Source organism: Tricharina praecox (genome assembly GCF_024521635.1).
Source record: "Tricharina praecox strain CBS 144465 chromosome Unknown BZA05scaffold_36, whole genome shotgun sequence".
Taxonomy (NCBI): domain Eukaryota; kingdom Fungi; phylum Ascomycota; class Pezizomycetes; order Pezizales; family Pyronemataceae; genus Tricharina; species Tricharina praecox.
The window spans coordinates 75,003-100,486 of record NW_026250438.1 but is presented as its reverse complement, the minus strand read 5'-3'; the positions used below and the strand labels follow the sequence as shown (position 1 = coordinate 100,486).

Here is a 25,484-nt window from a genome sequence, read left to right as displayed (position 1 = left end):
AACAGTCTTCACTACTATACACTCATTCCTGGCACTGTCTTTGGCGGTACTATAGTCCACATGGCCGTCGCCACAGCAGAAGATGTGAACACATTCACTACAATCGTGTGTTCCCTCGTACATCCATCTTGAAGTCCTATGCTAACCAGAAACCCATCCAGACCACCCCGCAAGCCGGCTTCAATGCACCAACCGCAATCGTCTTCGATACCGCAGCGGTGCCCACCGTATCGGCCTCAACGAGTACGAAAGCAGTCATTCCTACCGCTACCTCCTCCAGCGCATCCGCTACAGCCTCTTCTTCCTCCTCTGGAACGGGACCTATCCCCACGGGTGCCATCGTGATCCTCGTCGTTAGCGGCGTGGTATTACTATCGCTCGCCATAATCGGTGTCGCCTTCTACATGCGCCACCGTCGTCGGCGACGACACAACCGCATCTCGCACTCGGCGAGCCCATTCGGGCCCAAGGGATCGGGCGGCGTATCTCTAGGCTCCCTCGCAGACGAAGGAAAATGGACACGGGTAGTCGACGAGCCGTCGCCAGCAGGCGCGCACGTCGAGCCCATGAAAAGCCGGGAAAGCCTCTGGGTCCCCGGTCCCAAGATCGTCGACATCCCACGGCGGCCGCCGCGCGCCGCCGCGGAGCTGGGCGGGGGCTATGGCTATGGCCACAGCATCTCGGAGTTGGGCTCGACGTCGCGCCACAGCGTCTCGGAAATGTCGTCGATAGTCTCGCTGCGGAGTATGGATACGCGGTGGACGAAGGCGCAAGCGCCAGCACCGCTCGGAAGCGCAGAGCTCCCACCGCTCCCAGACCTCCCGGCAGAGTTCGACTTCGGCCTCTCGATGGACTCGACTCCGAACTCGAACACGTATGTGTCGTGGGGTGCAACCGGATCCCCGATCGCATCCCAGGCTGCCCGCGTACCCTCGTGGAATCCCGACACCGTGTTTCCCATCAGGGACTCGCTGCTGTCCGACACGAGGACTTCGCTCTGGGGCCCCGATGCATACCCGATCCGGGACTCGCTGTTGTCCGAGGAGAGGACTTCGACCGTGCCTGACCCGCGGGACCCGTTCAACTACGAGCCCGAACCAAGCGGCGGAAATAGGAGCCCGGTTGGACCCCCCGTAGGCGTGTCGGATTGGATGGCTAGGGGAGGGCTGTTCTTGCCGGAAGAGCGGGCGCGAGACGGGCGGTTGTAGGGGAAGATTCACGAATACCTGATCCACTGGGTACTACACCTACCACCACAACAAGCGTTGTTCAATACTTTCTTTCTTTTTCTTTCTTCTTCACTTTTCATTCACGGTGTGGTGGTGGTAGTGGTGGTAGTGGCTGTGCCGCTGCTTGTTTTGTTGGTAACTTTTATGTATGTGGAGATTAATGTCTTGATTTTCGGCCAGAAATACTTCTGGCATAACTATGAGATCGGAAACGAATTGGGTTTTTTGCTTGCTTGCTTGGGGATATTTTATGCGGAGCCTTTTTGGGAGCGATTGAAGATGGGGCAGATTTTTACGACTTTTTCTTTTCTTTTCTTTTTCTTTTCGAGTGAAAGAGCTGGTCAGATCCAGATACATGTGACCCCAAAGCGGATCTTTTTCTTTTGTTTGTTTGTTTCTCCTGTCTGTCTGTCTGTCTGTCCGGCTGTAACTACCTTCTATAGATACTCGAACAGTGTAGAGCGGTACCTATGATACTTCCTACCTATAGGTGTCACGACACGCACCGTGATGTCGAGAATTGAGATCCGAATGCAACAATTACCTACTTCATACCTGGGTACCTATGATAGTAGGTATCATGGCGACCGCACATGTTTCTGTTTCTGTTTCCATCTGTTTCCATCTGTTTACCCCGTCGTCCGTACAGCGTCCGCCCTCGCTCTCCAAGTGCCACGCTATGCACTCGGGTGTGGGCCCTGTCCCTGTGGCCCTGTGGGGGCGGGACTGGCCAATAATATGAACCGCATCCGGCCGCGACCCCCGCCCCCGACGCCCCCAGCAAGAAACAGGCACCAGGCACCAGGCACCAGGCCCGCCACCGAGTTCCGCTCTATGTATGTAGAGTATGTATCTGCGCAAGATAGATGTTTTCGCTCTTGGAACTTGGAAGTTGGTCGTGTATCTACTGCTGCATATGGAAACTTGGAAAGAAAGAAACAAAGAACAAAAGCAGGGCGCAAGGGGAAGAGCAAGTTAAATTGTAACTTATGTATGGGGAGTTGGGGAATTGGGGAATTGGGGAGTTGGTTACGGCCTTGCAGTACCTATAGTGCAGGGATGGGCCTGCGCATGGCGGAGGCCGAGGTAGGTACCATCTACTCTGGGTACTCTAGGAGGTGGAGCTGGAGATGGAGGCGCGGGGGGCTGGTGGAACAGCTGATATGTGAGGTAGCTTGCGAGGGGGAAATCAATATATCGGTTGTCAAACCGAAATTCAGCCCGGTTCGTAGCTGGCCCGACTAACCGAGCGCCGGGCCGGCCGCTGGGCACTTGCTGCGAGGCGGCGTTGGAGCCACTGACTACCCGTATCTAGTGGAAACGGCCATGTCCACTAACGCCAGCTGCTCGCCCCCACTCCCGAGTCGGGGCTCGCCGCTCCATTGGCTTCCCTTCCATGTTCTCCATGCGCCGCCCTGAGTGATACACCATGCACCAGCCATGCGCACGTGACTACTCCATGCACTGCATATCAAAAAGCCGGGGAACCGGTATATCCTCCAGGCGCGGGCCGAGGGGTCGGTGGCTTTTGTTCCGAAATGGTCGGCTCGCATGACCAACGTCATGGGTGACCCCGCTTCTCGAGTGCTGGGGGGTGATTGTGTGCGGGCAATAAGTGGTTATGCGACCGCAATGGATGGATAGATATCGTACGTACGACTGCAGTTACATACCGCCATCACAGACAGTAGAATACCCAGCAAGAAACTTTACCAACTATGACCCGACCCGCCGCACTCCTCCTCGGCCGCATCGACCACGCCCGCCCCGAATGGGAGGCTTTGAGCGACATTGCGGAGCTCCAGGTGCCGCCGCTCACATTCTACCCGCTGTCCGCTCGTACTGACACCAGCCACTCCCTAGGAATTTTCCAGCGGCACCCTCACCACCTTCCACGCCGCACTCTTAGCGGGCGCGTACTCCAACGTGGTAGCGATCTACCGAACCTTCGACTCGGGTGTGTCACTGACGGGGCCGTTCTCCCGCGAACTGATCTCCGTGCTCCCTCCGTCCGTAAAATTCATCTGCCATAACGGCGCGGGCTACGACCAGATCGATGTTGCGGCGTGCTCGGCGCGCGGGATTGCAGTCTCGCACACTCCGGCCGCCGTTGATGCCGCGACAGCAAACGTCGCCATGATGCTGCTGCTCGGGGCGTTGAGGCGCTCCTGGATCCCAGAGAGCGCGCTGCGCATGGGACGGTGGAAGGGGGAGATGCAGCTTGGACGGGATCCGGAGGGGAAGACGCTTGGTATACTCGGCATGGGTGGTATTGGCAGCGCGGTCGCTCGCCGCGCAAAGGGGTTCGAGATGAGGGTTGTGTACCATAATCGCCGGCCCGCAAGGGAGGATAACGGCGCGGAGTATATCGCCAGTCTCGACGAGTTCTGGGGGTTGTGCGATATCGTACTACCCCTCCCACCTTCCCTCCCCCCTCCCCCCTCCCCCTTCACCCCGTCCGCTAACCACACGACAGATCTCGATCCACCTCCCCCTCTCCACCACCACCAAGCACTTCATCACGCACGCGCAATTCTCGTTGATGAAGCGCGGCGTAGTAATCGTCAATACAGCACGGGGGGCGATAATCGACGAGGAAGCGCTGGTGCAGGCGCTCGAGAGCGGCCAGGTCGGCAGCGCCGGGTTGGACGTGTTCGAGAACGAACCGGAGATTCATCCTGCCCTGATCGGGAATGCTAATGTCGTTCTCCTCCCGCATATAGGCACTGCGACGGTAGAGACGCAGAGGAAGATGGAGTGCTTGGTTGTGAGCAATGTGAGTGACGCCGTGGTGGAAGGGGGAGGGGGGGGGGAGTGATACGACGCTGACAGATATTGGTGGCAGGTCAGGAGTGCGCTTGAGAAGGGGACGCTGGTTACGCAGGTGCCCGAACAGAGGGAGGGGGGCCAGTTTCCTGTTCTGTAGATACTGTACATATCAGGTACATAGCAGAGTTAAGCATTATTCCGCTATCTACTCTAGACGAAACAGGTCCGAGCCGTTTGAGCTTTGGAGTCACATCCGAAACAATTCCTTGTAGATACATCCGACACTCTTCTCGAAATGTCACCCGCCGCAAGACGGAACGGTACCAGTACATAGATCGGACATGCATCAAACCTTCCTCATACATACCTTGACATTCCATGAATCCAGCATGCCGTCCTTCTGGAAGCCCATCATATATTAGACCCCCTCCGCCTCTGGTGTCAGACTAAGTAAACCCACAGCTGCCGGCCAGCCCTCCATCCCACACTCAATCACTCGCACCACCCCACTTACCAAAATGCACCTCTCCCCCCTCCTCCTCCCAATCTTCGCAGCCCTCAGCAGCGCCGCATTTATAACCACCGATAAAGTACGCGACATGGAGCCCGCGGCGGCGATGGAAACGTCGACGGCACAGACTGTGACACAGACACAGACGAGCGGGGCGGCGGGGGGGATGGCGGGGGTGCCGCTGGTGCTGGTGATGGGGATTTTGACTATGGGCATGGGGATGGTGGTACTGGGTACCTAGGTTACATAGGTTACATATGCACGGTACTGGATCGTGCTGTGTGGTCAGCGGTCAGTGGTCAGTAGTCAGTAGTCACATGTGGATGATGAAAGCTGGAGATATTTTTCCACCAGGTACCTAGTCAAATACGAGAACGTATAATTGGTATTCATATCGTAACACGAAGTTGATATCCCCACTGGAACGAAAACCTAATCCTAACGAGTGTTGATACCGCCACCCCTCCTCCACACCGTCTCCGTCTCCGTCTGCGTCCCCATCCACCTAACCCCTCCAAACCGCGCCTCCAGCTACACTCGCCATCAGTCCCACGTCCCACGCTCACGCACGCCTCGTTACGGGAGGGGGGATCAACTCACGCATAGTATAACTCGTCAACACGGGATAATAAATATTAACCGCAAAGCTGGAGCTCGCAGCATTATACCCGGCGGGGAGACTAATCCCGGTGGGGACGGCACTGCCACCACCGGTGACCTTAATCTGCGCGCACGAGACATAATGCTGGGCGGGCATGGAGTGCAGCGCAACCTGCTCGATGCGCAGGAGATACTCGCCTGCAGCGAGCGAGGCAGGCAGCGTCCACGAGAACGTGTCTTTCCCCTCAGTGTTCCATACCACGCCAGAGGAAGAGATCGTGGGCGCGATCTCGTACAGCTTAGCCCAGCTGCCGGAGCCGTCGTAGGATGCGGCGGTACTGGGCGCTTTCGAGATGTACGCTACGATGGGGCCCGCGTGGTAGACTGTGACTGGTCAGTGCGGGTGCAGGTGCGAGTGGGGGTGGGGGGTGGGGGGTGGGGGGAGTACTGGATTGGTCCATCTTGAAGCCAACGGTGGACCCCGCGGCTACGGTGGCGGTCTGCGTGCTCGCGCCGGAGCCGCCGCCGACGTTGCAGCGCACGTCGGTGGAGGTGGTGGAGACGGGAGAGTTGTGGTTGCTGTTCTGCCGGACGTATTGGTATTCGCTGGTGACAGTGCTGCCGACGATGAGGCTGGTGAAGCGGTAGTGCGCGGCTACGGGCTGCAGCAGGGCCGTGCAGGCGGCGAGGAGGAAGAGGGAGAATTGCATGATGTATTGAAAGGAGTGTATGTATGGGTTTGCTTGTGCTGGCTGTGCTGGCTGGGCTGGTGAGTAGGGAATCAGAGGAAAAACAGAGGCAATGCCGAGGTGTTAAATACCACCAAAGCTCTCATCACCAGCGGTTTCCAGTAGAGTAGGCCCGCGGTTTCCGTCCTCGTGGCGGAGATAGAGTGTCTCCTCCCGTCCGTCAAATTAAACATCAATGTAGGTACATCGACAGCGTCACCGTCCAGCGTCCTCCACCGAGGCCGTCCCGGGCCGGGGAGTTTAGGCGTCATTCTGGCTAAACAGCCACGGATCGACCGCGTAGAATACCCCAGATTCCCAGCAGCAGCCAAGTGTAACTGTCAATACGTAACACCAACAGCCGTCTGTCCCCCATGAGCGGTTGTATGTAGGCATTCATGCGCATGTAATGTAAGGTCCGTCGGGCTCGGTTCCGGCAGCTGGGTATTGATGGCGGCCGCTGAACTGCAAGTTTATGCAAAATAAGAGTCTTTGATTGATGAGCAGGCATACCCGAGACGCGATCGCACATCATTACAGTACTAAGTGTCCGTTCGCCTGCCCCGCCCTCTGATTTCAACATCCCCTACGGGGTTACCAATCCAGTCGGATGGATACCCCCCTCCCCGGAGAGCCGCCGCTAATCGTCCCAAGACTCGAGATGCCAGGTTGGCTCGTGGAAAGACGGTTCTGGCGTCCGGAGAGCCTACCTCATTTACGGAGATCCCGTCAGACGAAGTCGTAGAATGAAAGGCCTGGAACTTCGCGTGTTAGCAATCGGAAGACGCCAAGTACCTGCAGTGATATCGCGAGAAAGATGAGTTCGCGGAACTACCTAGTGCTTTTAAGCTCACACAATCTTTCCTCAAAAAACGCTGTGCTGATGTATAGGATATAGCTACAAGGTCGAACCTCAGATGATATGTGTCGCAAGGAGGAAAGCAGATAAGGAAAAATCGGAAAACAAGTAAGAAGACCCAGAAAGCAGAGAAAGCGGCACGATCTCGTTCTCCCCCGAAAGAAAATTCACAAGAGACAAGGTAAAAGTACTCCGATAAGAAACCAAATGCCATACCAGACGCCATTCATGCCGTTCATTAGTTGTGGGTATCACCATGCGGGCGCGCTCTTGACGGGTTCTGTTCCGGAACAAGCGGAGGAGCGTCATTCATATCCGTGTCGTCTGTCGGTATAGCCAATGCAGACGAGGCGGCTTCTGGAGCGGGGGCGACGACCTTGGCAGCCTCATGATCCCTCTGTTTCACTTTCCGGTCTCTGACAGCGGTGATAGTATTAGTGGAGTCGGTGAGCTTTCTGTTGTACTCTGGGCCATACATATTCAATTGGGCAGTGACAGCAGCCTCAAGTCCCCGCGCGATCTCAAAAACCTTCTTCCACCGCTCCTCGCCAGCTTGAATGAGCGGCTCGACTTCTTCGACACAGCCCTTGAAGGTTTCATGATCCTCTCCGCTCGCGAAAGCTACTGGGATATACTGTTCCTCCTTCTTAGAAACCATTGTGGTCTTTATCAGCTTGGCAGCTTCATTTTCCTTAGAGCGTCTCCTCCTAGGGCGCTCTTCGAACTCGTTGGGATCGTAGGGGTTCTCGATGTTGGGATTCAACAAGTCCTCGCCAAGGTGCGAAATATCAAAACCGGTGGATTCCAGGAGCATGAGCTGCGCGACGAACGCCTGGTTTGGGTGGACCATCCTGCGTCTGTTGCGAACAAAGTCGAGGGCATTACCGAACGTCTTTCCGTGATGCTTCATGACTGTATACTTGTCAGCGCTCCTCTCCACCCATCGTCCCAGCCCCCTCCTCTCCAAGAGGCTCAACATACTATACGCCACAATGATCGACCCGCTCCTGGAGATGCCCATGCGACAGTGAACAAAGACCTTGACCTCGCGCTCTGCCAGTCCCATGCGCTTGTCCGGCTCCGCCGGATTCCCCACCGCATGTGTCGGCAACACCCCCGTGAACGCATCCTCGATGAACTGGACGCCGTCGAGCACCTGCACGAGCAGGTTCTGTCGCCGGTTGTCGCGCACGCGGTACTGCTTGTGCACGATTCCCGTCCACGCCGGGATCTGCACCGCTTCCGACGTGAGCGAGAGTACGTGCGTGATCCCTTGAGAGACGAGCCAGCCCGCGCCGTTGGCGGCGTGCAGACTATAGCGTGTAAGAGGGGGAAGCTGACACGCGGTGGGGTAGGGAATGGACGAGAATACTTACTTGCCTAGGTACAGCCCGTCCGCGATCAGGTCCATGTTCGCCTGCTCGGGCTGCATGTATAGCGTTTCTGTCTCTATGTTCTGAAGAGGTTCAGACATGGTGGCGATGAGGGAAGGAGTGGGTTAAGCGTCGTGTCTGTAAGGTAGGCGAGGCTGTGTAGTAGAGATGAACGACGCAATGAGGTGCACAAAACAGGTACAAAGGGCGTGGGTGAGGTGAGGGGAAGCTGGAGCTGGGGGGGAGCTCTAGGATCTTGGCGCGTATATCACGTGATGAAGGATGCACATAACGATACGTTAGACACTATCAACAGCGAAGACGCCGGCATCAGTGTCCTGGACCACCGCGAATCCCCTCGGCTTCGCTACGAACTTGCCCCTTACCTAGCCGAGTATTTCAGTGAACGCTCTGATCCACTACTGCCCAGTAGTAACTCTTACTACGGTAGTGTGTACCTGCACTGCCTGACTTCCGCCCATGGTCCAAGTGCCTCTCCACCGACTCAGCAGGTGAAAAGCGCTATTGAGCTTGATTCCATTACTCTGCAGCTACCCATCACGCATCACTCGAGATGCACCGAAGCCGTGTCACATCGAATAGAGTGAGAAAACGGTGCGGCATCGTGGAACATCGCACCGCCGCGCAGTGTAGATGTCACAGCTTAGCGTTACGGTGGCTGGAGACGTAGGCGCCCGTAGAACTCACCATCGCATCACCATCTGCCACCGCATATTCCCATTGGCCACCCCCCCGCGTCGCTTCGTTTCGGAAACATGTTGAGTCTTGACAACAAGTATAGACTCCTCAAAACAAAACGCGTGATAGGCTGGTTGGGCGGTTAGCAGGGTTGGTGGTTGCCTGTTGCTGGGCAACGCGTGCCACGTAGTGAGGAATCAAAACAACACTTAACCTGCAGGACCGCTCCCTTTTCGTCCAGGGTTGACGAAGTTCACGACCCTTCCCATCCCTCCCCACCCCGTCCCGTCCGAGCCCATCACGCAGACAATCGATCAATCGGCCCCACAGAGAACCGTGCACTACATGAGACACGGTCGCTAGAGCAACCAACTATCGAAAGCATCTTTTCCGTCATCTCGAAACGATAAACAATCCGTCCCGCGCTCAGGTCAGTCACCCTGATACCGATGGAGTGAACAAGGTGTTCTCTCCGCGACCGTTTGATCGCATCTAACGTCCTACTGCCGTCAGACCATGTCCTCCTCAGCCTCCCACAAACGACGAGAATCCACCGAACGCGACCCACTAAGCCCGCCGCGCTCACCGATGTACTCCGACGAGGACCTGACCGACATGTCCTCGTCGCTGAACGCGCACGTCGCGACCGTCGAAGACGACTACGAGGAGGGGGAGGGGGGGCGCGAGCACATCCACCACACAACGGGGTCTACTGCGCCGTCCTCCCCACCGACGAGCATCGACGCCGCGGCCGCGGCCGAAAAACAAGCCGCGTTTGCCGCCGCCGCTTCGAAGGAATATGCGGGCGCGCATCATGCCACATCGATGTACTCCGACGAGGACGAGGATGACTTCGCGTTCCGACACCAGCACGACACGCCTGTCGATGATCCCGAATCGCAGTGGGAGTCCGATGGTCCCCCCGTTGCTGGCCCTTCCGCGCCGAAACTGCACTCGCACAGCAGAACGCAGAGTAATACCTCGACTAAGAAGTCGGCCACCCCCTCGGCGCCCGGCGGCGGAAAGATGTTCTCCAAGTCATCGCGGCCGGTGAGTAAAGGGCAGCAGCAACAGCAGCTTCTCCACCCGATAATCCCCAGCGGCACCGCGCAGACTGCCGGACGGCGGAGGTCGACGCATTTCTACTCGTCGCGCGCGTCGTCGGCTAGTTACAATGAGGCGGGGAAGGACGGGCAGAAGGCGCCGCTCGTGCTGCTGCACGTCACACTGCTGTTCCTGCCCGGTGCCGAGGAGGCGATTCTGAACAAGATCACGCCGACGATGTTGGAGCGGGGGTTACTGGTTGAGCACCCTCGTGGCGACTACCAGCTTCTCGAGGAGCTCATCATCGACTCGCTCGGACTTGACGACGCCGCCATCGCGGGTATGGAGGGGGACGACGACGAGGAGGAGGAGGAAGACGAGTGGGCGAAGTCTCTCGGCGTGCGGCGCGTCAAGGCAAAGAGCAAGTGGGAGCTCCGGGTGTATGCTGCGAACGGGCTGATGACCCCCGGGGCGTGGAAGCGCGTCTGGGGCGAGATGGAGCGTGTCGACGTCGAAGTCGGCCCGAGGAACTGGCGCGCTAACGGCGTGGCCGCTTCCTCGAGCATGTGGAAGAAACTGTTCTCGTCGTCGGATGCGAACTCGACCGTGAAGGCGGGTGAGTTGATGAGGGGTCTTGCCCGTGGAAAAACGGGACGCATAGATGGTCAGGGGAGGAAACGACAGAGCAACGCCGGACTGTATACGCCGCCGCAGCAGAACGACGTCAAGAGGCTCTCGATGGTTGCTGGCGGAGTGATGCTTTTGCTTGCCTCATCAATGGGACTATTTTGGACCCTGAGTGGAAAGCAGACGTGGACCAAGGAAACGGGCATCCAGAACCAGGTCACCTATTCGGCGGGGGGCGATGGTGTTCCGCAGGTCATCGTCAACGAGGATACCGGATTGGTCGAGGTTCTAGGCGGCGTCGACGAGTTGGGAGCAGCAGTGGACGGAGTGGAGATCGCTGAGACGTCCGACCTCGCTGCCGACCCCGCTGCCGAAACACTCCCTATCTGCGGCGAGGAAGGACAGTCTGAGAATCCGCTCACTGGTGAAGAAACCCTCGACAGCGATACGACGGCAACGTCCACCGCCGAGTGCGTCAAGGCATCAACCACGGAAACTACCGAATGTGAATCTTCAACTCAAGACAAAGCCTCATGTATCGATGCAGCTCACAAGGACGACCAAAAATTGGCTGGCGATAACGTTGATATCGATGCGTCTATACCCTCCGCCGAAGCAAGTGTAGAAGCTCAGCTCTTACCCGATGTCGACGCCGATGCCGAACCTGTACTGCTCGACTTTGCGGGAGAAGAAACCACTTCTGCGTCTGGATGGTGGAAGAAGACGTGGTAGAGGTGTTTGAAAGGCTAGGAATTGCGGGTGGTTTCGGAGAGGATTATCTCCTGTGTTTCCCTTTTTCCTTCGTCGTTTGGGGGTGGATGTCGTGTTGTTTTGGACCCTGAAGTTTGTTTGCGTCATTTTTGCCTGGGGAGATGATGGTGATTTTGGATGAAGGTTTACGGTGGATAATGATCATGTCTGCATGGCGTGTACGAGAGATGATGAGTAATGAGTTGATGGCCGGAGAGATAAAATGTAGTACTTCATATACCCAGTCTTCTAGATCTGCAACGTACTTCGAAGACGTCATGCACGCGATGTCACTCAGTAACGCCCACAACGAAAAGTACAGATGCACAAGGGATGATGTGGCAGCTGCATCTCGAACTTGCTGGAGAGTCGAATAAGGTTGGTGGACCGTGTAGAGGCTGTCTGGGATTCCACTCTATCCGTTAGTAGCTTTATGCATATTGCTCGGCTGGCCGCCGCGTTTGTTTGTCTTTTAGGTACGTCAAACATTACAGCCCTGCCTCCAAAGCAAGAAAACTCCCTCCCCCAACCATCACGCCGCAGGGCATTGTACCAAGCTAGCCCCCTCGTCTCACTCCATCCCTCGCCTTAAGAACCCCTCCTTCCTCCCTCCTTTCCTCCCTCCCTTCCTCCCAACCCACTCAACCACTCTCGTTACCTCCTCCATCTCCTGTTCTATACTCTCCCCCTCAACGACTCTTCTAGACTCTCCACGAACTTCGCAAACAACACCAAGCCCTTCAAGATGCAGTTCACCACCTTTGTCGTTATGGCTCTTGCCTCCCTCGCTGCCGCTGTCGTCGATGTTCGTCAGGTTGGGTGAGTCTTCTCCCATCCTTCTTTGGTGCCCTTCTGTCACTATGCTTGCCGAACATGTCCTTCTAACGACAGCCCGATCTGGATCAACAGCTCCGCCACCGAGTCGACCACCTATGTCCCGACGACCGTCACCCTCAAGACCAAGGTTCCGGGTAAGCTCTTTACTCTCCTATCCACTGCTAACTAGCAAGACTGCCATGTGCTAACAATGCCATGTCACCGCCAGAGACTACCGTCTACTACACGGGCACCGCTCCGGCGAGCATGTCGACCTCCGTCGCTAACGGCACCAACACGTTCCTCGGCCCGATTGCCACCAACGCTACCAACCTGACCTCGACCGGTACGCCCCCTGTCGCCACTGGTGCCGCTGCTGCCCTCTCTCCCCTGGGAGCTGCCGCCGGAGCCATCGTCATCATGGCCGGTGTCCTTGGAGCCCTCTAAACGAGTCAAAACCGCTCTTCCTTCCCTGCACGTTACCAAAAGTTTTTCCTTTTCCTTTTCCATGGGTCGAGATCTCAGTCCCTCCGTCTCCAGTTCTTGCTCAGCTGGCTTCTGTTTTCTATTGGTTTTATGCCGGCCGGCTGGCTGGGCTGGGCTGCTGGAGTGGTGCGAGGGATAGATCACGGCTGGTGCGGGTATCGATACGGTTGTTAATGCGGCGGGAATAAAATACCTTGTTCTTTTCTTTTCTTTTTCTTTTGTTGCTACCATGGTGTAGTCAATTGTTTGTTTGTTCGGCTCTATGATGCTTGTTTTTCTTCTCTTGCTTGTTGTGGAGGGGAGAGCAGTAATCAGATCGCGTTCTGTCTGTCAACTTCCGTCAAGCGAGTGATTACCCGAGTGATGCTGTTTCGTTTCGACCACTCGCATATATGATAGGTATAGTGTGGGACCCAGCGACAGCGGCAGCGGAAACGACGCCTTGGCTGGCGCATTGGTTTCGACCCGGAGGCCGGAACTGGCAGACCCGCGCGAGAGACCGATTGCTAAGAAGGTGTTTTTCTCATCAGCCGTTGTTTCATTGCTTTTCATCGTTGTTCGTCCTAGCTATATACCTACGCTATTCAACTCGCGAGGTTCTTGGGGTTCAGCACCTGAAGAACACAGGTGCAGCGGCGCTTTTCTTGCGGTGTCGTTTTTCTCTACCTAGGCAAATATAATCGGTCTTCTATCTCTTATCAAAGTTTCCAGAGGGTCATCTCGTCCGTCCCCAGTGCTTCAATAGTCAATGCAGTAGCAGCGGCACATGCGAATTCACACCTTGCAATGACCACCATCGCCATCACCGTCCTCACCGCCATCACCATCATCACCATCACCGCCCTCACCATCACCACCCTCACCATCACCGCCCTCACCACTACCTATCATAATAGGCACCCAAGCTCCCCCACTGCAGCGGCCAGATCTCATTACACCCATTACACCCCTATAAACATACCATCCCGCCCTGTCTACAGTACACGGCCTTAACCCGGCTAACTAGCAGAAGCTCCTGGCGTCTTTATCTTGAGTTTAATCGTTTAACTACTCCCCAGTGCGCAGTGCCGACGCGGCTGTCAGTCGCGTTAACTGCGTATGAGGTACGTAGGCATGGATTTGAGTTTGAGTTTGGGTTAAGGCCACGAGTGATGAGTGACGAGTGACGAGTGACGAAGGTGCCTGCGCGTGCAAACTGCTAACATGTGCTAGGCTGCTAGGCAGAGTAACTAGTAGCCGCGTAATAATAAGTGCAATTGCCACTGTCAGATCCGGAGACCTGTACTTATCGATGATTTTAGATCAGTCTACCCGTACTAGCAGGCGGCGGACAATAATCCCGCGACCGCTGTGCGGGGCGGGGCGAGTGACGGTCTGCGGCCTGCGGCAGAGTGCACGTGACCGGACGCCCGCAGACGCGGATGCTGTGGAAGCTGTGGAAGTGGGAAATGGAAGTGGAAGGCAAGGGAAGACAGATGTGTGAAGTGTGTTGGGGTGTGGGGTGTCTTCCTCGCGCTCGCCTTTTTCTTCTTCTCGGGAAAGAGAACCCAGCTCTACGATACGGTATGTACCTACTCTACAGGATGGCTTTTGGGGGAGGGGGGGACCAATCGGATTCTCCGCGGATGCGGATGCTCGATTGCGGATTAGCGACGGATCGCCCGTCCCCAACGAGCATGTCTGCGCGTGCGGATGGCATATGTGGAAGGCAACAGGTCCACAAGCAGACAAAATTTGCGATGTTGGCGGGCGAGGGGGAAGGACTGGGTTAGGGGTGGACTGGACTTGCCGCTTCTAGAAACTTTCCACGGCTGGACGGACGGTTGAGAGAGCGAGAGAGAGAGCGAGAGAGAGAGAGAAGAGAGAGAGAAGAGAGCCTTGCGTGTGGAGGATGGATGGATGGATGGATGCGGAGAGCTTTACTTTTCTCTTCTCCTCACACAGAGAGAGTGTGCTCCACTGTCCTGTCCTGTCACTGTCCGAGTCACTCTTTCTTCATATCCACTTCTGCTGCTCATTTCCGCGCCTGCACTTTCCTTCGATTCGCCCGTCCCATACATACGTTTGACAGACATCCATTCCCGAGAGGAAAAGAAGAAGAAGGCCCCGAGCGTGTGCCCGCCACCACTGAACCAGACCATGACAACTACTGCCCCAAGGACAAGGACCGGATGGTAGGCTGTCCCCACCCGCGTGTGCTTTTCCTGCTGTCGTGAGTCCTAACGTTTCCAGCACGAGCTGTCGCGTTCGTCACCTGAAGTGTATGTCCACACCCCGCCCCTCCCACCCTTTCCTTCGCCTCCGTTTAGTGCCGGTTGATCGGCTTCGGCGGTAGCGATGGATGGTGCAAGTGTTTTTTCGGCCCCGTTCGCTCCGTTATTCGATCGTCGTGTACTAACGGACCTCTCCCCTCCACAGGCGACGAGCAACGTCCCGTGTGCCGCCGCTGCCAAAGAGCCAATCGGGAGTGTGTTCCAATTTCTTGTGTGAACCTTTTCCCCCTACCTGTGGATCGCGACCGTCTAAGTCGTTTCGTGTTTTGTTCTTTTCGGCAGGTGTGTTCGCGGATACAATGTTCGGTTTCGCTATGGCACCGATCTCGGCGAGGAGCCGCCCGCCGGCGGCAGGGCGGCCGGTGGCAAGGGCGGCGAGTTCAGGTTCGAGAGGGATCAGGTCTGGTGCGATACCCTCGGCCAAGGTTGGTTCTCCGATGATTCCGAGTGTGCGCGTGCGAGTGCGAGGTGTCAAGGCAGCTGGCCGAGGAAAACATATCGAGCGTATGCAACCTGGCCTCGATATGTCTGGCTTCTCGGCTACTTGGCATATGTTGTATCATGTCCCGTCACTCGGCGCCTCCATCCTCTCCGCTGACGACGAATGTTAGTCTCCTTCGTGGACGAGACCCCCGATGTAACGCGCAACTACGATAGCGGACTCTCCCCCGTCGGCTCGCCGCCACCGCATTCGAATACGCCCTTCGGCGCCGTCCGGCAGGTCGCAATCCGCAGTCTGATCTCGCCCTCCGCATCGATAGCTTCTCCGCCGAGTGATGGCGGTAGCCGTGGGAACTCGGCGGTGCACTCTCCGATCGACGAGCCTACACCTCGCGAGTTTGAGAGTGCCTATCCGATGGAGGACTCATTCCGAGATGGGAATACGAGCATTGGCCGGAGAATGGAAACGAGAAGGCTGCCGCTGTCGGATATTCTCATCCCTCCGCCGCAGAGGGGACCGTTGATATCGCCCCCGCCGTCGAGGAAGACGTACGACGATCCCATGGATGAGGATGACCACGAGGTGCAGAGGATGGGGTGGCCGCTGGGAGATCGGCGGGATGCAGTGTTGCTGAGACATTATATCACGCACTTGGGGAAATGGGTGGGGCATTCCATCTCCATCCTTGGCTTGGCGCCGTCGATCGCTGATGGGTAGATGCACAGTATGATGTTCACGACAGCAAAAACCACTTCCAAACCGTGGTGCCACTGGAGTCCGCCAGCAATCCCATGCTGTTGAGCGCCATGCTGGCACTCGCCGCTCGACATCTCACACATACCAGTGACTACGATCCGGGCGTGGCAGGTCACTACCACCAGGTGTGCCTGAAGCAGTTCATTCCCGCGCTCGAGTCAGCCGGTCGGAGTCTTGAACCAACGTTCCTGGCCACGGCATTGTTGCTGCGGACGTATGAGGAGTTCGACAGTTCGTGCTCCATCCCCATTGATAGTGTGGCATTCACTGACCGGAACAGCCACGCAAGATGATGCACAAGTCGGCGGCGACTACCTAGCCCGTGCATCATTACTATTCTGTTCTCCTCCCCCGCAGGATCTCCCCGCCAACAGCCTCCGCACGGCCTGCTTCTGGATCCACCTACGTTAGCAGCCCCCCTCCTCCCTCCCGCCTCCACCTCCCGCTGACCCTCCCCCCCTCTCAGGCCAAGAAATAACCAGCAGTTTCCTCGCGCGCCGCCCAGTTAGCACGCACCACTCGCACCTCCAGCACGTACTCTCACACAGCCGATCGGACGCTTACACCCCCGCCAACGCGATAACGCTTCTTGCCGCAGACATCCTCGCCTTCGCGTTCAGCGTCAACGGCAGCGGCAGCAGCAACAGCCTATGGGAGCGCCTCTACACACAGGTCGCGGACTGGCACGCTCTGCACTCCCCCAGCTTCCACCGCCTATACCACGTTCCGCGCGACAGCGCCCGCGGGCAATGGTGGCCCGAGACATGGGTACGCACCATCCCTCCCCCTCCCCCGTCCCTTCTTCCCCGTTCTCTAACGCAAGAAACAGTACGCACTCCCGCACCACGCGACAGCCATGCAGTACTACTACCTATCCCGCCTACTACTGGCCCTGTATAACCCAAGCTTCCCGCGGATCTCGTCGGGGCCCGGCGTCACCCGCGACGCGACCGCAAAGGTCATTGCCGAAGTGGTGGATAATGTTCGCGCGATGTGTGGCATCGCACGGGGGAATGAGGGGCTGCCGGATACGGCGCAGGGTCTGGTTAAGGGCGTTGTCGAGGTCTGTACGGGGTGGTTTGAGGAGGTGGAGGAGAGGAGGGCTTTGAGGGGTGTGGGTGTGGGGGGGTAGGGGAGGTGGGGAGAGAGAGGGGGGACAGAGGGTTAGATGGTGGCGTTTGTAATATGTATTTGGATTTGCCTTGGTGGCTTGCTGGCTTGGTGGCTTGGTGGTCTATGTGTGTAGTAATGATGATACCCCGCTCAGTTTTTGGTAGTGCTGTGAATGTGTGAGGATTGCTTCGGGTGGTGGGTGATGTAGGCGGCGAGTGATGGTTTTGGATAATGGCAGGTCTCGCTCGCTCCATTCGTCACCACAAATAAGGCCTTCAAATACCCGTTCCGTTTAGGCAGGAAACTCCTTCAGACAGCTGAATAGCCCTGCCCAGATCCCATAGTACCTAGATCCGCTACAGAAAAGATCTACATATCCACCAGCATAAATGAGACCTTCAAATCCCCATTCCGTCGGCAACTCCTTCACATACCTAGCTGGAGCCTGAATAGCCCTGTCCAGAGTAAATCCGCTACCGAAAAATACCTATCCATCAACATAAACCAGACCTTCAAACCCCCATTCCGTATAACGTCTTCACACAGATGAAGCCTGAATGGCCCTGTGCAGAGTAACTCCGCTACCGAAAATATACATCCATCAGTCCGCAGAGGATCCTCGACGTCGGAACTGGCACCGGCATCTGGGCTATCGATATGGCCGATAAGTTTCCCATGGCGAATGTTTTGGGGATCGACTTGAGGTATGTTGTGATCTGTGCCGTGAGAGGATGTGAAAGGAGAGGGAAGAGGGCTGACCAGTGCGGTCGTGTAGTCCTATCCAACCGAAATGGTAACTCCTAGTACCAGAGTCAGCGTTACCTCAGGGTACTAACGCCCCAAGGGTCCCGCCCAACTGCAGTTTCGAAGTCGACGACACGGAGAAAGAGTGGACGCACAGCGTGAACTATTTCGACTTCATCCACATCCGCAACCTTGCGCAGAGCATCAGCGACTGGCCGCGGCTGATGTCACAAGCCTACCTGTTTCCCCCCCCCCCCCCCCCCCCCCCCCCCCCGCCCCCATTGACCCCCGAAACTGAAACTGCGATTAACTAACCCACCCAAACCCCACAGCGCGATGGTCCCCGGCGGCTACGTGGAGCTGGTAGAGTCCACCCCTCCGCTCTACTGCGACGACGGCAGCATGAAGAACGACGACGGCAACAAGATCTACTGCGACCGCCTGGTAGAGTCGTTGGAGCGCATCGGCCGCCCCGTGGCTAGGCTCTCGGCCATGATGAGGTACCTGGAGGACGCCGGCTTCGTCGACGTCGAGGTGTTCAAGTACAAGCAGCCCGTCGGGCTCTGGCCAAAGGAAAAGCGGTTGAAGAGAATTGGCGCGATGTGTCTGCTGAGTGTGGGTGGTTCCTGCCCGAAGGGCAACTTACGGTGGAGGCTGACCGAGTGGAAGTGCGAAACGGGGTATGAAGCGTACGGAATGGCATTCTTGACGAGGATTCTGGGGATGGAGAATGAAGACGCCTTGAAGTTGTGTAAAGATGCGCTGGAGGCGGTCAGGAACAAGAGGGTTCACGTATATGGATACATGTGGGTTTCCCTCCGAGAAGAAGAGCAGAAGACGGTGTTGGTGCTGACGAAGAAGGTATGTGGCATACGGCCGCAAACCGGAGGAGTACTACTAGTAGAAGGAAGGAAATGGGTGCTGTTGTCAAGATTGAGCAATATGTCGTTGTTTTCTCGTAACTAACCGCCGACTGGTCGACCGACCGGGTGAAATCTCCACGGCTGAACTTGCTGGCCCCACTTAGAGTATCAGATCTCGCGATGTGATGCTCCCATCGCCGACATATCCCGAATATAGAGTACTTCCAGAAGGCGTTCACAGACCCGACGCCGGCTGAACTTACTTGATTCGCCTGTGCCCAGAAGCGGCAACATCCGCAGGCGACATCCGCCAGCTCGGTACGGGAACATCCAAAGTGCAAGCTTAAGCATAGGACCCAAAGCCCGGAATTACAGGTACAGGTGCATAGAGTTGGAAACCCGGGGCATCGTTTTACCGACCTTAGGCCTAGATTTCGCTCCCACATGCGTCGGCGAAATAGTTGAGGCCCTCTTCGCCGTCACTGGATATGGGTCTCGGAGGAAGGATATTCCGTTTCCGTCGCGGGGGAATTGCCTATCACGGAGCGTTGAGAGCACGTATAGTACTCTCGGCCCTTTCCGTGCCTTGCGAGCATATAGTACTCTCGGCCCCTACTAAGACTTTTCAGCCGGGACGTACGAAAATGAGGTCAATGATGCCTCGCCAGTCGCATCGGATGGCGCCCGATCGGAGCCGGCGTTTCTGCTTTAGTGCTCGCGAAGGCTGTTGGCGGGCCGTTGGCTCACTGTGGCGTGGCTTGCCGGGGGGAGAATAGCCGCGATCCTGGTAACACCATGTCATATAGCCGCAGATGCCAATGTCCTGCCATCTCGGATCGCCACGGTGCTATTCTAAGGCTTACGTGCTAGGTATGTACTAGGTATTCTCCGGGAGCTAACCAGTCTGTCGCGTAGGGTGAAGTGTTTCGTCGGTTCGGATGGCGTGAAGGTCGGTTATCGTTGTGGGTTAGAAGCAGGGCTGGAGGCCGCAGGTAGACAGAACACTCGCCAAGCGTTTCGACTATACACCTATTGACGTAGCCGAGCTCTGCTGATTGAACCGGAAGCAACCGACGACCAAAGCCCCGTTGTGAATTGGCCCGAGAGGGCAGCACGGACCGTCGCCTTCGGTGTTCGGCGGTCACCCGACTTCTGTTCCCCACCACGACGATGCAGACATAAAGAGGGCCGCAACAGCCCGTTCCAAATATCTTTTTTCTCCAGTTCACTCGCTCGCAACACATTCCTTCCTTCCTATCCACAGAGCTACAGCGGAAGCTAGTCTTTCTTTTCAGTCTTCATCCTATTCTTTCGGCAGGGCCATCCAGTTTATTCACTCTCTCATTCCAATAACTCACCTTTCGTTTCATCCATCCGAAAAAATCACCATGAAGTTTTCCATCTTCACTGTTCTCACCCTTGCGGTGACCGCCATCGCCGGTCCCATTGCCAAGCGTGCTGCCGCCGCCGACGCAGCTCCTTGGGGCTATGCCACCATGAACGGAGGTTTATTTCCCCCATCTATCTCTTCAATTCGCAACCACTAACCATGCCCAGGAACCACCGGAGGATCCGGAGGTACGACCGTCAAGGTCTCTACCCTCGCCGCGCTCAAGACGGCCGCCAAAGCCTCTGGCAAGTCGATCATCATCATCACGAGCTCCATCACCGGCACCGAGTCGGTGAAGGTCGCCAGCGACAAGACCATTCTTGGCGCCTCGTCCAGCGTCGTCCTCAACGGTGTTGGCTTGATCGTTAAGTCGGCCTCGAACGTCATCATCCGCAACCTGACCATCAAGAAGGTCCTCGCCTCGTCCGGTGACGCCCTCGCCGTCCAGAAGTCCACCAACGTCTGGATCGACCACGTCGACCTCTCCAGCGATCTCTCACACGACAAGGACTACTACGACGGCCTCCTCGACCTGACCCACGCCGCCGACTACGTGACCATCTCGTACTGCTTCATCCACGACCACTACAAGGCGTCTCTCGTCGGGCACTCCGACAGCAACGGCAGCGAGGACAAGGGCCACCTGCGCATCACCTACGGCTACAACTACTTCCAGAACATCAACTCGCGCGGTCCGTCGTTCCGCTTCGGCACCGGCCACTTGTTTAACAACTACTACAACGCCGTCTCCGACGGCATCAACACCCGCCAGGGCGCCCAGCTCCTCGTCGAGAACAACGTCTTCGTCGGCAGCAAGAAGACCCTCTACTCCACCGACGCTGGCTACGCTGTCAACACTGGCAACGACTTTGGCGGTGTGGCCGCTACCGCCTCAAAGGGTACCTTCACCAAGGCGCCTTACTCCTACACTGCTGTTGCCGCCACTAAGGTCAAGGCTGCCGTCGTCGGTGCTGCCGGTGCCACCCTCAAGTTCTAAGTGCGCGGAGTAGTAGAGGAAGTCTAGGGGAGGGGATGGGGATGGGGAGGAAGTGGATGTGCGGGGTAGAAAGGGGAGGGGAAGGAGAGTGAGAGTGAGGGGGTTGTATATATGAGCCACTGGTGGGTTCGTCTATTAGTTAGCGGGGGAGGGGGGTGTGGCGGTTAATTTATAGTTTCTATCCGAAATCGTTCCTCGTGACCAAAAACCAATCCATCCAGTCTTCAGAGTACCCGGTTTTTTCTTTGTTTAATCATCATTGCATTCGAGCTTGGTAGATCATGGGTAGATGCATACCGGTATTCGTTTCCACCCCACTGTCACCGACCGCTGGCCGCGAGCTCGTTACCAGTTCGCTATTGCTCTCCACCCAGCCCTCACCGTTCAACACCGACAAGAAAGAAAAGAAAAAAACGAAAGACAGAAAGAAAGGCGGGGTCCGCCTTACCTCCACCTCAAAGCACCCGTACCCTCCGTAGTACTGACCGGCGCCCAATGCCGATAGCCCGGAAGGCCGAAGTGGCACCGAGTGACATCCAACCGATATTTACCAGCAAGCAGCAAGCCAGTACCAGTACTCGATTCAGGTACCAATGACTATAGTGCACACCCGCACATAGTTAAAAGCCGTTCATCCGCCACTCGGTCACTACCCATCACCGCCCACAATATTCACAGATATCACTCGGACCTCCAGCCCGGAGCCGACCAGCCCGAATCCCGGAATACGCTCGTCGGCGGCGTTGGGCGGTGCGGCGGATGCCAGATGGTGGAAGGAGGGAATGCAGGTATCGAATAGTCATCTCTGGCAGCAATGGGGACATGGAAACGGACATGGTCACTTGGGGTTTAATTCATCATCGATTACGTGCGGCCAGAATTCGAAGTATTTACATCACCCGGCACCGCGATCCACACAGAACATCTTCCTAGCCTCGATTGGGCCTCCCTGGAGCCGCTGGACTAAAACAGCCAGCTCGATTCCGGCGTGGGATTGACCGTTCACCGTGTCTGCATGACCAGTCACTCGTGCTTAGTCCGATCGTCCACACGATACCATTATGTATTCTTTTTTTCGATTCTTCTCTTATAGGTACTTCCAACAACGCTCGCCACACACTCACCACCGTTAAGAAAAATTCAAAACGCCCAACGAAACCCGCAGAAATCCGACCATTAACCCCTCCGAAAACATATCGTCAGCGATTCAGCGCCGCTCCTTCATCTCCTGTCCCGGGCCCGGACTCCTTGCCTCCGTCAGCCCCTCCAGCAGCGGCGGCGGGTAGTGTCCCGGCACAGGACTACGAATACTCATAGGCTCCGGAGACCTCCAACCGTGTTGCGGCAGCTCCTGCGGCGGCGGAGGGCTAAGTTGGGCGCCAGCATCACTGTACCCGTTGCCGGTGGTATCGTAGCCCATCAAGGGCGGTGGCGGCGGGTACGGCGGCTGGTAGCCGTTGAAGGTGCCTGTGGGCGTGTAAGAGCTCGTGACGACGCTCTCGGCCGCCGCGGAGTTGTACGGCTTGTAGCCTGGCGGCTCCTCGGCGGGGCGGGACGCGGCGTTTTGGCGGCGGCGCCGGAATAGGAAGAAACCCAGTCCGGCGAGTAATGCGATGCCGATTATGGTCGGGACGAGGATTGTGGCTTGCTTCGCGGGCGTGGCAAACGCGCCCGAGTCGTCGGTGGATTTGGCGCTGGACGCGGACGTGGAGGTGGCGAACGCGGCGGGCGCGGTGCGGGTCGGGGTGCGTGCCGCCGGAGCGTACGTCCGCCGGAAAAGAACCTCAACGTCGTTGAATTCGAAGTTGTTCTTGGGGGATTTTACTGCGGCGTGGCCCTGCGCGTCGCCACCGATCACGTCGAGGATGTCGTCCGGAACGGTGTACACCGACCGCTCGGGGTCGAATACTTCCCAGTATACAGACTCCGTGCCCTTGTTGACTTTGGACATGACCAGGTTGTGTACGCCGGCTTTTTCTTGGGCATCGCACTGCGGGGAGGGGGCGTGAGTAAGGGGGATGGAAATTGGGAGGGCAGGTACGTACGTTGTTTGCGTCCAGATCCTTGGGGAATTGCCCGCCGATGATCAGGAGCTGCGAGTTCTTGACGACGGAGCACGAGAGGTCGTAGTGCGGGTATTTATCCTTCTCTTGCACCACCACGCCCTTGCCGGGGAAGACCTTGATCCACTGGAATGTGGGGATCGTCAGGATGTGGACATCGTCGTAGCCGGTTGAGTTCGCACCGAAGCCGAGGCCGCCGTAGATATATCTGGGTACATCGAATCATCGATAAGCTTGTGCCAAAAATAGACACCAAAAAAGCAGGTGTGAAAGGGAAGAAAAGTCGCACATGTTCGAGCTGGACCGATCTTGCGCGTGTGCGACGCCTCCGCAGAATCGTCGCCGCGATTCGGGAATATCACCAGTCGCGTTCTGTGTGTACCATCTTCCGCTGGCCAAGTCGTAAAGATCTGTAGGTACGTTTCGTCAGCCTCCCCATCGATACCAGAGGAATCTTGCGTGTCGATCGTACCTATGACGGCCATCGAGGCCTGTACTCAAAAGAAACAGTCAGTCAGTCAGTCAGTCAGTCAGTCCCCCGCCGGATGACAACCGGAGGAAGCAAGCGCAACACAAAAACCTACCGGCTCCTCCTCCGCACCATCCTTGTCCGCTATCCGCACACCTCCGAAATGCGCCAGCATGCCCTTATCGCCCGCGGGAATATAGAACATTGCGCCTTCCGCACGTCCCGCCTTATCGTCTGGCCCGGTGCTATTCTGCCAAGTATCTGCGACAAAGTCGTATTCGACCATCCTGTTGCTAGCCAACTTCGGCGCGCGCCAGTTGATATCGCTGCGACTGCTCATCCAGCCGCCAAGGTAGTATCCCTTCCCGCTCTCCTCGACCGCCATGCCCGCTCCGAACGACAGCCGCATGATGTCCCGCGCCACCTCCCGCTTCGCCCAGCTGTCGTTATACGTGTCGTACGTCCACAGATCGAACTGCTCATCCGGCACGCCCGGCTCCGGCCACTCGCCGCCGTACTGAAATAGCCGTCCGTTCGCTTGGTCCGCCCACAGGATCCCGCCGATCACTGACGGCACCTCGTCAGGCTTGCTGAGGTTCGTCATCAGCACTGGCATCTCGATGTCTTTGCCGTCCAACTTCGTCTGCGTAAGGTCGTGCCATAGTAATCGGTCATCTGGGGGACGCTGCGTTAACCAACCGGCCCTCGGTCGTCCAAAAGGATCGCATGTGTGTACGAAGGACGGGGGGCTGACTGGTAAAGTTCTTTCCGCCCTTTCCAGCGAGATTGAGTTGGCCGCCGTCGATGTATAACCTATCGCCCAGAACGGCCGCTATACACGTCTGATCAGCATCGGAACCAACTTCGGAGGCAGAGGGAGCGAGGGGGGAAATGGAGCTAACCTTCGTGACTAAACCGTCGACAGAAGTCGGTACGCGGATCATACTGCTGTCCTCTGACGCCAGTTGTTGCCGCGGCAAGGAGCGCAGCGACGAGACCTAGCGCTCTCCCCATACTCGGAATCGAACTTCGAAATGTTGGGCGGGTTTTTTTTGGTGAGTTAACGTATGCTGGGCGGGGATGTAGGTTTCAGGTGGGATTATGTAGTGTATGTGAAAACCGCCTCGAGGGAGGTTGATCGTTCGTTCGGGCGGACAGTGACGGGGACGACAGGGACAGGACAGGACGGGGAGGACACCCACAAAACAAAACAACCCAATCTCGACCTTGGGGGGTGGGGAGGGGTGGCATGATGGAGTACTGTGGAGGACAAACCAGCTACCACACATTCCGGCAGCTGATTGGGTGGCAGTTGGCAGTCCCTATGCATGACCGGGGCAATTGTAACTGGTTACTGGTGGTGCGGAAGAAGACCATGTGCATCTCAGTTCAGTGGAATACGACATGAGTGTGGCGCCGTGAGACATTAAGAAAAGCGTTATTTCGATTGCGTGGATCAGTTACATGGATTATCTACTCTGATTGATTGATCGATTCGCTCCGTTCGATGATTATTCCGAGGTACAGTAAGTACCATAGTAGCTCTTTGGTATGTGCAGAACTACCCCGCGCGCTCCGCGAGTCAGCGGTCGACATTCCACTCGAATGCCCCTTCCACACCCGGTCTCATAGGCTGATGTGCATTCCGGCGTGATTTGGATCTACCTATTCGGTTCCTCGCAAATCTCCATCGTGCCTTTTCCCTCACCTCGCCTCCTTTCCCAGGCAGCCCCCATCTCTTGTTTCCGCTCGTCTCCTTTCCTAGGCAGCCGGCAGCCCGCGGGGGGGCACCCCGTCAAAGTCCGGCTCTTGACACGCTCGAGCCGGTCGCACATCCAGCGAAGGGTCGTGATATATAGTATTGCACTCACTCCCTGCAAATG

The 25,484-nt window shown here is 56.9% G+C and overlaps 9 protein-coding genes across 9 annotated transcripts; 5 read left to right on the top strand and 4 right to left on the bottom strand.

The window, feature by feature from the left end:
- The first annotated feature begins 2,774 nt into the window (after positions 1-2,774).
- On the top strand, positions 2,775-4,237 carry BZA05DRAFT_411552 (D-isomer specific 2-hydroxyacid dehydrogenase). The gene is made up of 4 exons (XM_051485008.1): positions 2,775-3,034; positions 3,093-3,635; positions 3,706-4,005; positions 4,075-4,237. Exons 1-4 carry the CDS (start codon positions 2,948-2,950, stop codon positions 4,153-4,155), a joined length of 1,011 nt encoding a protein of 336 aa, XP_051335302.1. The 5' UTR covers positions 2,775-2,947; the 3' UTR covers positions 4,156-4,237.
- A 705-nt stretch (positions 4,238-4,942) lies between these two features.
- On the bottom strand, positions 4,943-5,966 carry BZA05DRAFT_188613 (family 61 glycoside hydrolase). The gene is made up of 3 exons (XM_051479384.1): positions 5,558-5,966; positions 5,110-5,493; positions 4,943-5,040 (listed from the first exon to the last, which is right to left on the bottom strand). The coding sequence occupies exons 1-3, from the start codon at positions 5,817-5,819 to the stop codon at positions 5,015-5,017; spliced, it is 672 nt and encodes a 223-aa protein (XP_051335301.1). The 5' UTR covers positions 5,820-5,966; the 3' UTR covers positions 4,943-5,014.
- A 968-nt stretch (positions 5,967-6,934) lies between these two features.
- Positions 6,935-8,170, bottom strand: BZA05DRAFT_422325 (protein-tyrosine phosphatase-like protein; the record flags this gene model as incomplete). Its single annotated transcript, XM_051485783.1, has 3 exons — positions 6,935-7,608; positions 7,678-8,009; positions 8,073-8,170. The coding sequence occupies 3 exons, from the start codon at positions 8,168-8,170 to the stop codon at positions 6,935-6,937; spliced, it is 1,104 nt and encodes a 367-aa protein (XP_051335300.1).
- Positions 8,171-8,914: 744 nt separating this feature from the next.
- Positions 8,915-11,474, top strand: BZA05DRAFT_411534 (uncharacterized protein). The gene is made up of 2 exons (XM_051485007.1): positions 8,915-9,198; positions 9,282-11,474. Exon 2 carries the CDS (start codon positions 9,285-9,287, stop codon positions 11,169-11,171), a length of 1,887 nt encoding a protein of 628 aa, XP_051335299.1. The 5' UTR covers positions 8,915-9,198; positions 9,282-9,284; the 3' UTR covers positions 11,172-11,474.
- BZA05DRAFT_411532 (uncharacterized protein) lies at positions 11,475-12,761 on the bottom strand. The gene is made up of 4 exons (XM_051485006.1): positions 12,235-12,761; positions 12,099-12,160; positions 11,895-12,008; positions 11,475-11,665 (listed from the first exon to the last, which is right to left on the bottom strand). The coding sequence occupies exons 1-4, from the start codon at positions 12,720-12,722 to the stop codon at positions 11,484-11,486; spliced, it is 846 nt and encodes a 281-aa protein (XP_051335298.1). The 5' UTR covers positions 12,723-12,761; the 3' UTR covers positions 11,475-11,483.
- Positions 12,762-15,000: 2,239 nt separating this feature from the next.
- Positions 15,001-17,081, top strand: BZA05DRAFT_188518 (uncharacterized protein). The gene is made up of 4 exons (XM_051479383.1): positions 15,001-15,869; positions 15,932-16,193; positions 16,243-16,368; positions 16,429-17,081. Exons 1-4 carry the CDS (start codon positions 15,369-15,371, stop codon positions 16,860-16,862), a joined length of 1,323 nt encoding a protein of 440 aa, XP_051335297.1. The 5' UTR covers positions 15,001-15,368; the 3' UTR covers positions 16,863-17,081.
- Positions 17,082-17,338: 257 nt separating this feature from the next.
- BZA05DRAFT_411523 (S-adenosyl-L-methionine-dependent methyltransferase) lies at positions 17,339-18,730 on the top strand. The gene is made up of 6 exons (XM_051485005.1): positions 17,339-17,779; positions 17,851-17,868; positions 17,920-18,060; positions 18,152-18,434; positions 18,489-18,625; positions 18,681-18,730. Exons 1-6 carry the CDS (start codon positions 17,733-17,735, stop codon positions 18,718-18,720), a joined length of 666 nt encoding a protein of 221 aa, XP_051335296.1. The 5' UTR covers positions 17,339-17,732; the 3' UTR covers positions 18,721-18,730.
- A 1,119-nt stretch (positions 18,731-19,849) lies between these two features.
- BZA05DRAFT_188475 (putative pectate lyase A) lies at positions 19,850-21,252 on the top strand. Its single transcript, XM_051479382.1, has 2 exons — positions 19,850-20,188; positions 20,240-21,252. Exons 1-2 carry the CDS (start codon positions 20,071-20,073, stop codon positions 21,067-21,069), a joined length of 948 nt encoding a protein of 315 aa, XP_051335295.1. The 5' UTR covers positions 19,850-20,070; the 3' UTR covers positions 21,070-21,252.
- Positions 21,253-21,943: 691 nt separating this feature from the next.
- Positions 21,944-24,962, bottom strand: BZA05DRAFT_411514 (uncharacterized protein). Its single transcript, XM_051485004.1, has 7 exons — positions 24,504-24,962; positions 24,356-24,433; positions 23,717-24,276; positions 23,605-23,623; positions 23,422-23,542; positions 23,115-23,340; positions 21,944-23,059 (listed from the first exon to the last, which is right to left on the bottom strand). The coding sequence occupies exons 1-7, from the start codon at positions 24,613-24,615 to the stop codon at positions 22,277-22,279; spliced, it is 1,899 nt and encodes a 632-aa protein (XP_051335294.1). The 5' UTR covers positions 24,616-24,962; the 3' UTR covers positions 21,944-22,276.
- Between the last annotated feature and the right edge of the window lie 522 nt (positions 24,963-25,484).

What these genes read in the sequence shown, in the direction of transcription:
- BZA05DRAFT_411552 (XM_051485008.1), top strand. Translation starts at nt 2,948, where the DNA reads ATGACCCGACCCGCCGCACTCCTCCTCGGCCGCATCGACCACGCCCGC. An exon ending in TCTGGGGGTTGTGCGATATC is followed by an intron (nt 3,636 to 3,705) that starts GTACTACCCCTC and finishes ACCACACGACAG; the next exon opens with ATCTCGATCCACCTCCCCCT. An exon ending in AGTGCTTGGTTGTGAGCAAT is followed by an intron (nt 4,006 to 4,074) that starts GTGAGTGACGCC and finishes TATTGGTGGCAG; the next exon opens with GTCAGGAGTGCGCTTGAGAA.
- BZA05DRAFT_188613 (XM_051479384.1), bottom strand. Translation starts at nt 5,819, where the DNA reads ATGCAATTCTCCCTCTTCCTCCTCGCCGCCTGCACGGCCCTGCTGCAG. An exon ending in CTTCAAGATGGACCAATCCA is followed by an intron (nt 5,494 to 5,557) that starts GTACTCCCCCCA and finishes GACCAGTCACAG; the next exon opens with TCTACCACGCGGGCCCCATC. An exon ending in GTTGACGAGTTATACTATGC is followed by an intron (nt 5,041 to 5,109) that starts GTGAGTTGATCC and finishes TGGCGAGTGTAG; the next exon opens with CTGGAGGCGCGGTTTGGAGG.
- BZA05DRAFT_411534 (XM_051485007.1), top strand. Translation starts at nt 9,285, where the DNA reads ATGTCCTCCTCAGCCTCCCACAAACGACGAGAATCCACCGAACGCGAC.
- BZA05DRAFT_411532 (XM_051485006.1), bottom strand. Translation starts at nt 12,722, where the DNA reads ATGGTAGCAACAAAAGAAAAAGAAAAGAAAAGAACAAGGTATTTTATT. An exon ending in CGTGTAGTAGACGGTAGTCT is followed by an intron (nt 12,161 to 12,234) that starts CTGGCGGTGACA and finishes TAAAGAGCTTAC; the next exon opens with CCGGAACCTTGGTCTTGAGG. An exon ending in TTGCGAAGTTCGTGGAGAGT is followed by an intron (nt 11,666 to 11,894) that starts CTAGAAGAGTCG and finishes TGTTTGACGTAC; the next exon opens with CTAAAAGACAAACAAACGCG.
- BZA05DRAFT_188518 (XM_051479383.1), top strand. Translation starts at nt 15,369, where the DNA reads ATGTTAGTCTCCTTCGTGGACGAGACCCCCGATGTAACGCGCAACTAC. An exon ending in GACGTATGAGGAGTTCGACA is followed by an intron (nt 16,194 to 16,242) that starts GTTCGTGCTCCA and finishes TGACCGGAACAG; the next exon opens with CCACGCAAGATGATGCACAA. An exon ending in CTGCTTCTGGATCCACCTAC is followed by an intron (nt 16,369 to 16,428) that starts GTTAGCAGCCCC and finishes CCCCCCTCTCAG; the next exon opens with GCCAAGAAATAACCAGCAGT.
- BZA05DRAFT_411523 (XM_051485005.1), top strand. Translation starts at nt 17,733, where the DNA reads ATGGCCGATAAGTTTCCCATGGCGAATGTTTTGGGGATCGACTTGAG. An exon ending in CTGATGTCACAAGCCTACCT is followed by an intron (nt 18,061 to 18,151) that starts GTTTCCCCCCCC and finishes CAAACCCCACAG; the next exon opens with CGCGATGGTCCCCGGCGGCT. An exon ending in GTTCACGTATATGGATACAT is followed by an intron (nt 18,626 to 18,680) that starts GTGGGTTTCCCT and finishes CTGACGAAGAAG; the next exon opens with GTATGTGGCATACGGCCGCA.
- BZA05DRAFT_188475 (XM_051479382.1), top strand. Translation starts at nt 20,071, where the DNA reads ATGAAGTTTTCCATCTTCACTGTTCTCACCCTTGCGGTGACCGCCATC. An exon ending in CTATGCCACCATGAACGGAG is followed by an intron (nt 20,189 to 20,239) that starts GTTTATTTCCCC and finishes AACCATGCCCAG; the next exon opens with GAACCACCGGAGGATCCGGA.
- BZA05DRAFT_411514 (XM_051485004.1), bottom strand. Translation starts at nt 24,615, where the DNA reads ATGGGGAGAGCGCTAGGTCTCGTCGCTGCGCTCCTTGCCGCGGCAACA. An exon ending in GGGCGGAAAGAACTTTACCA is followed by an intron (nt 24,277 to 24,355) that starts GTCAGCCCCCCG and finishes AGCGTCCCCCAG; the next exon opens with ATGACCGATTACTATGGCAC. An exon ending in GATCGGTCCAGCTCGAACAT is followed by an intron (nt 23,341 to 23,421) that starts GTGCGACTTTTC and finishes CGATGTACCCAG; the next exon opens with ATATATCTACGGCGGCCTCG.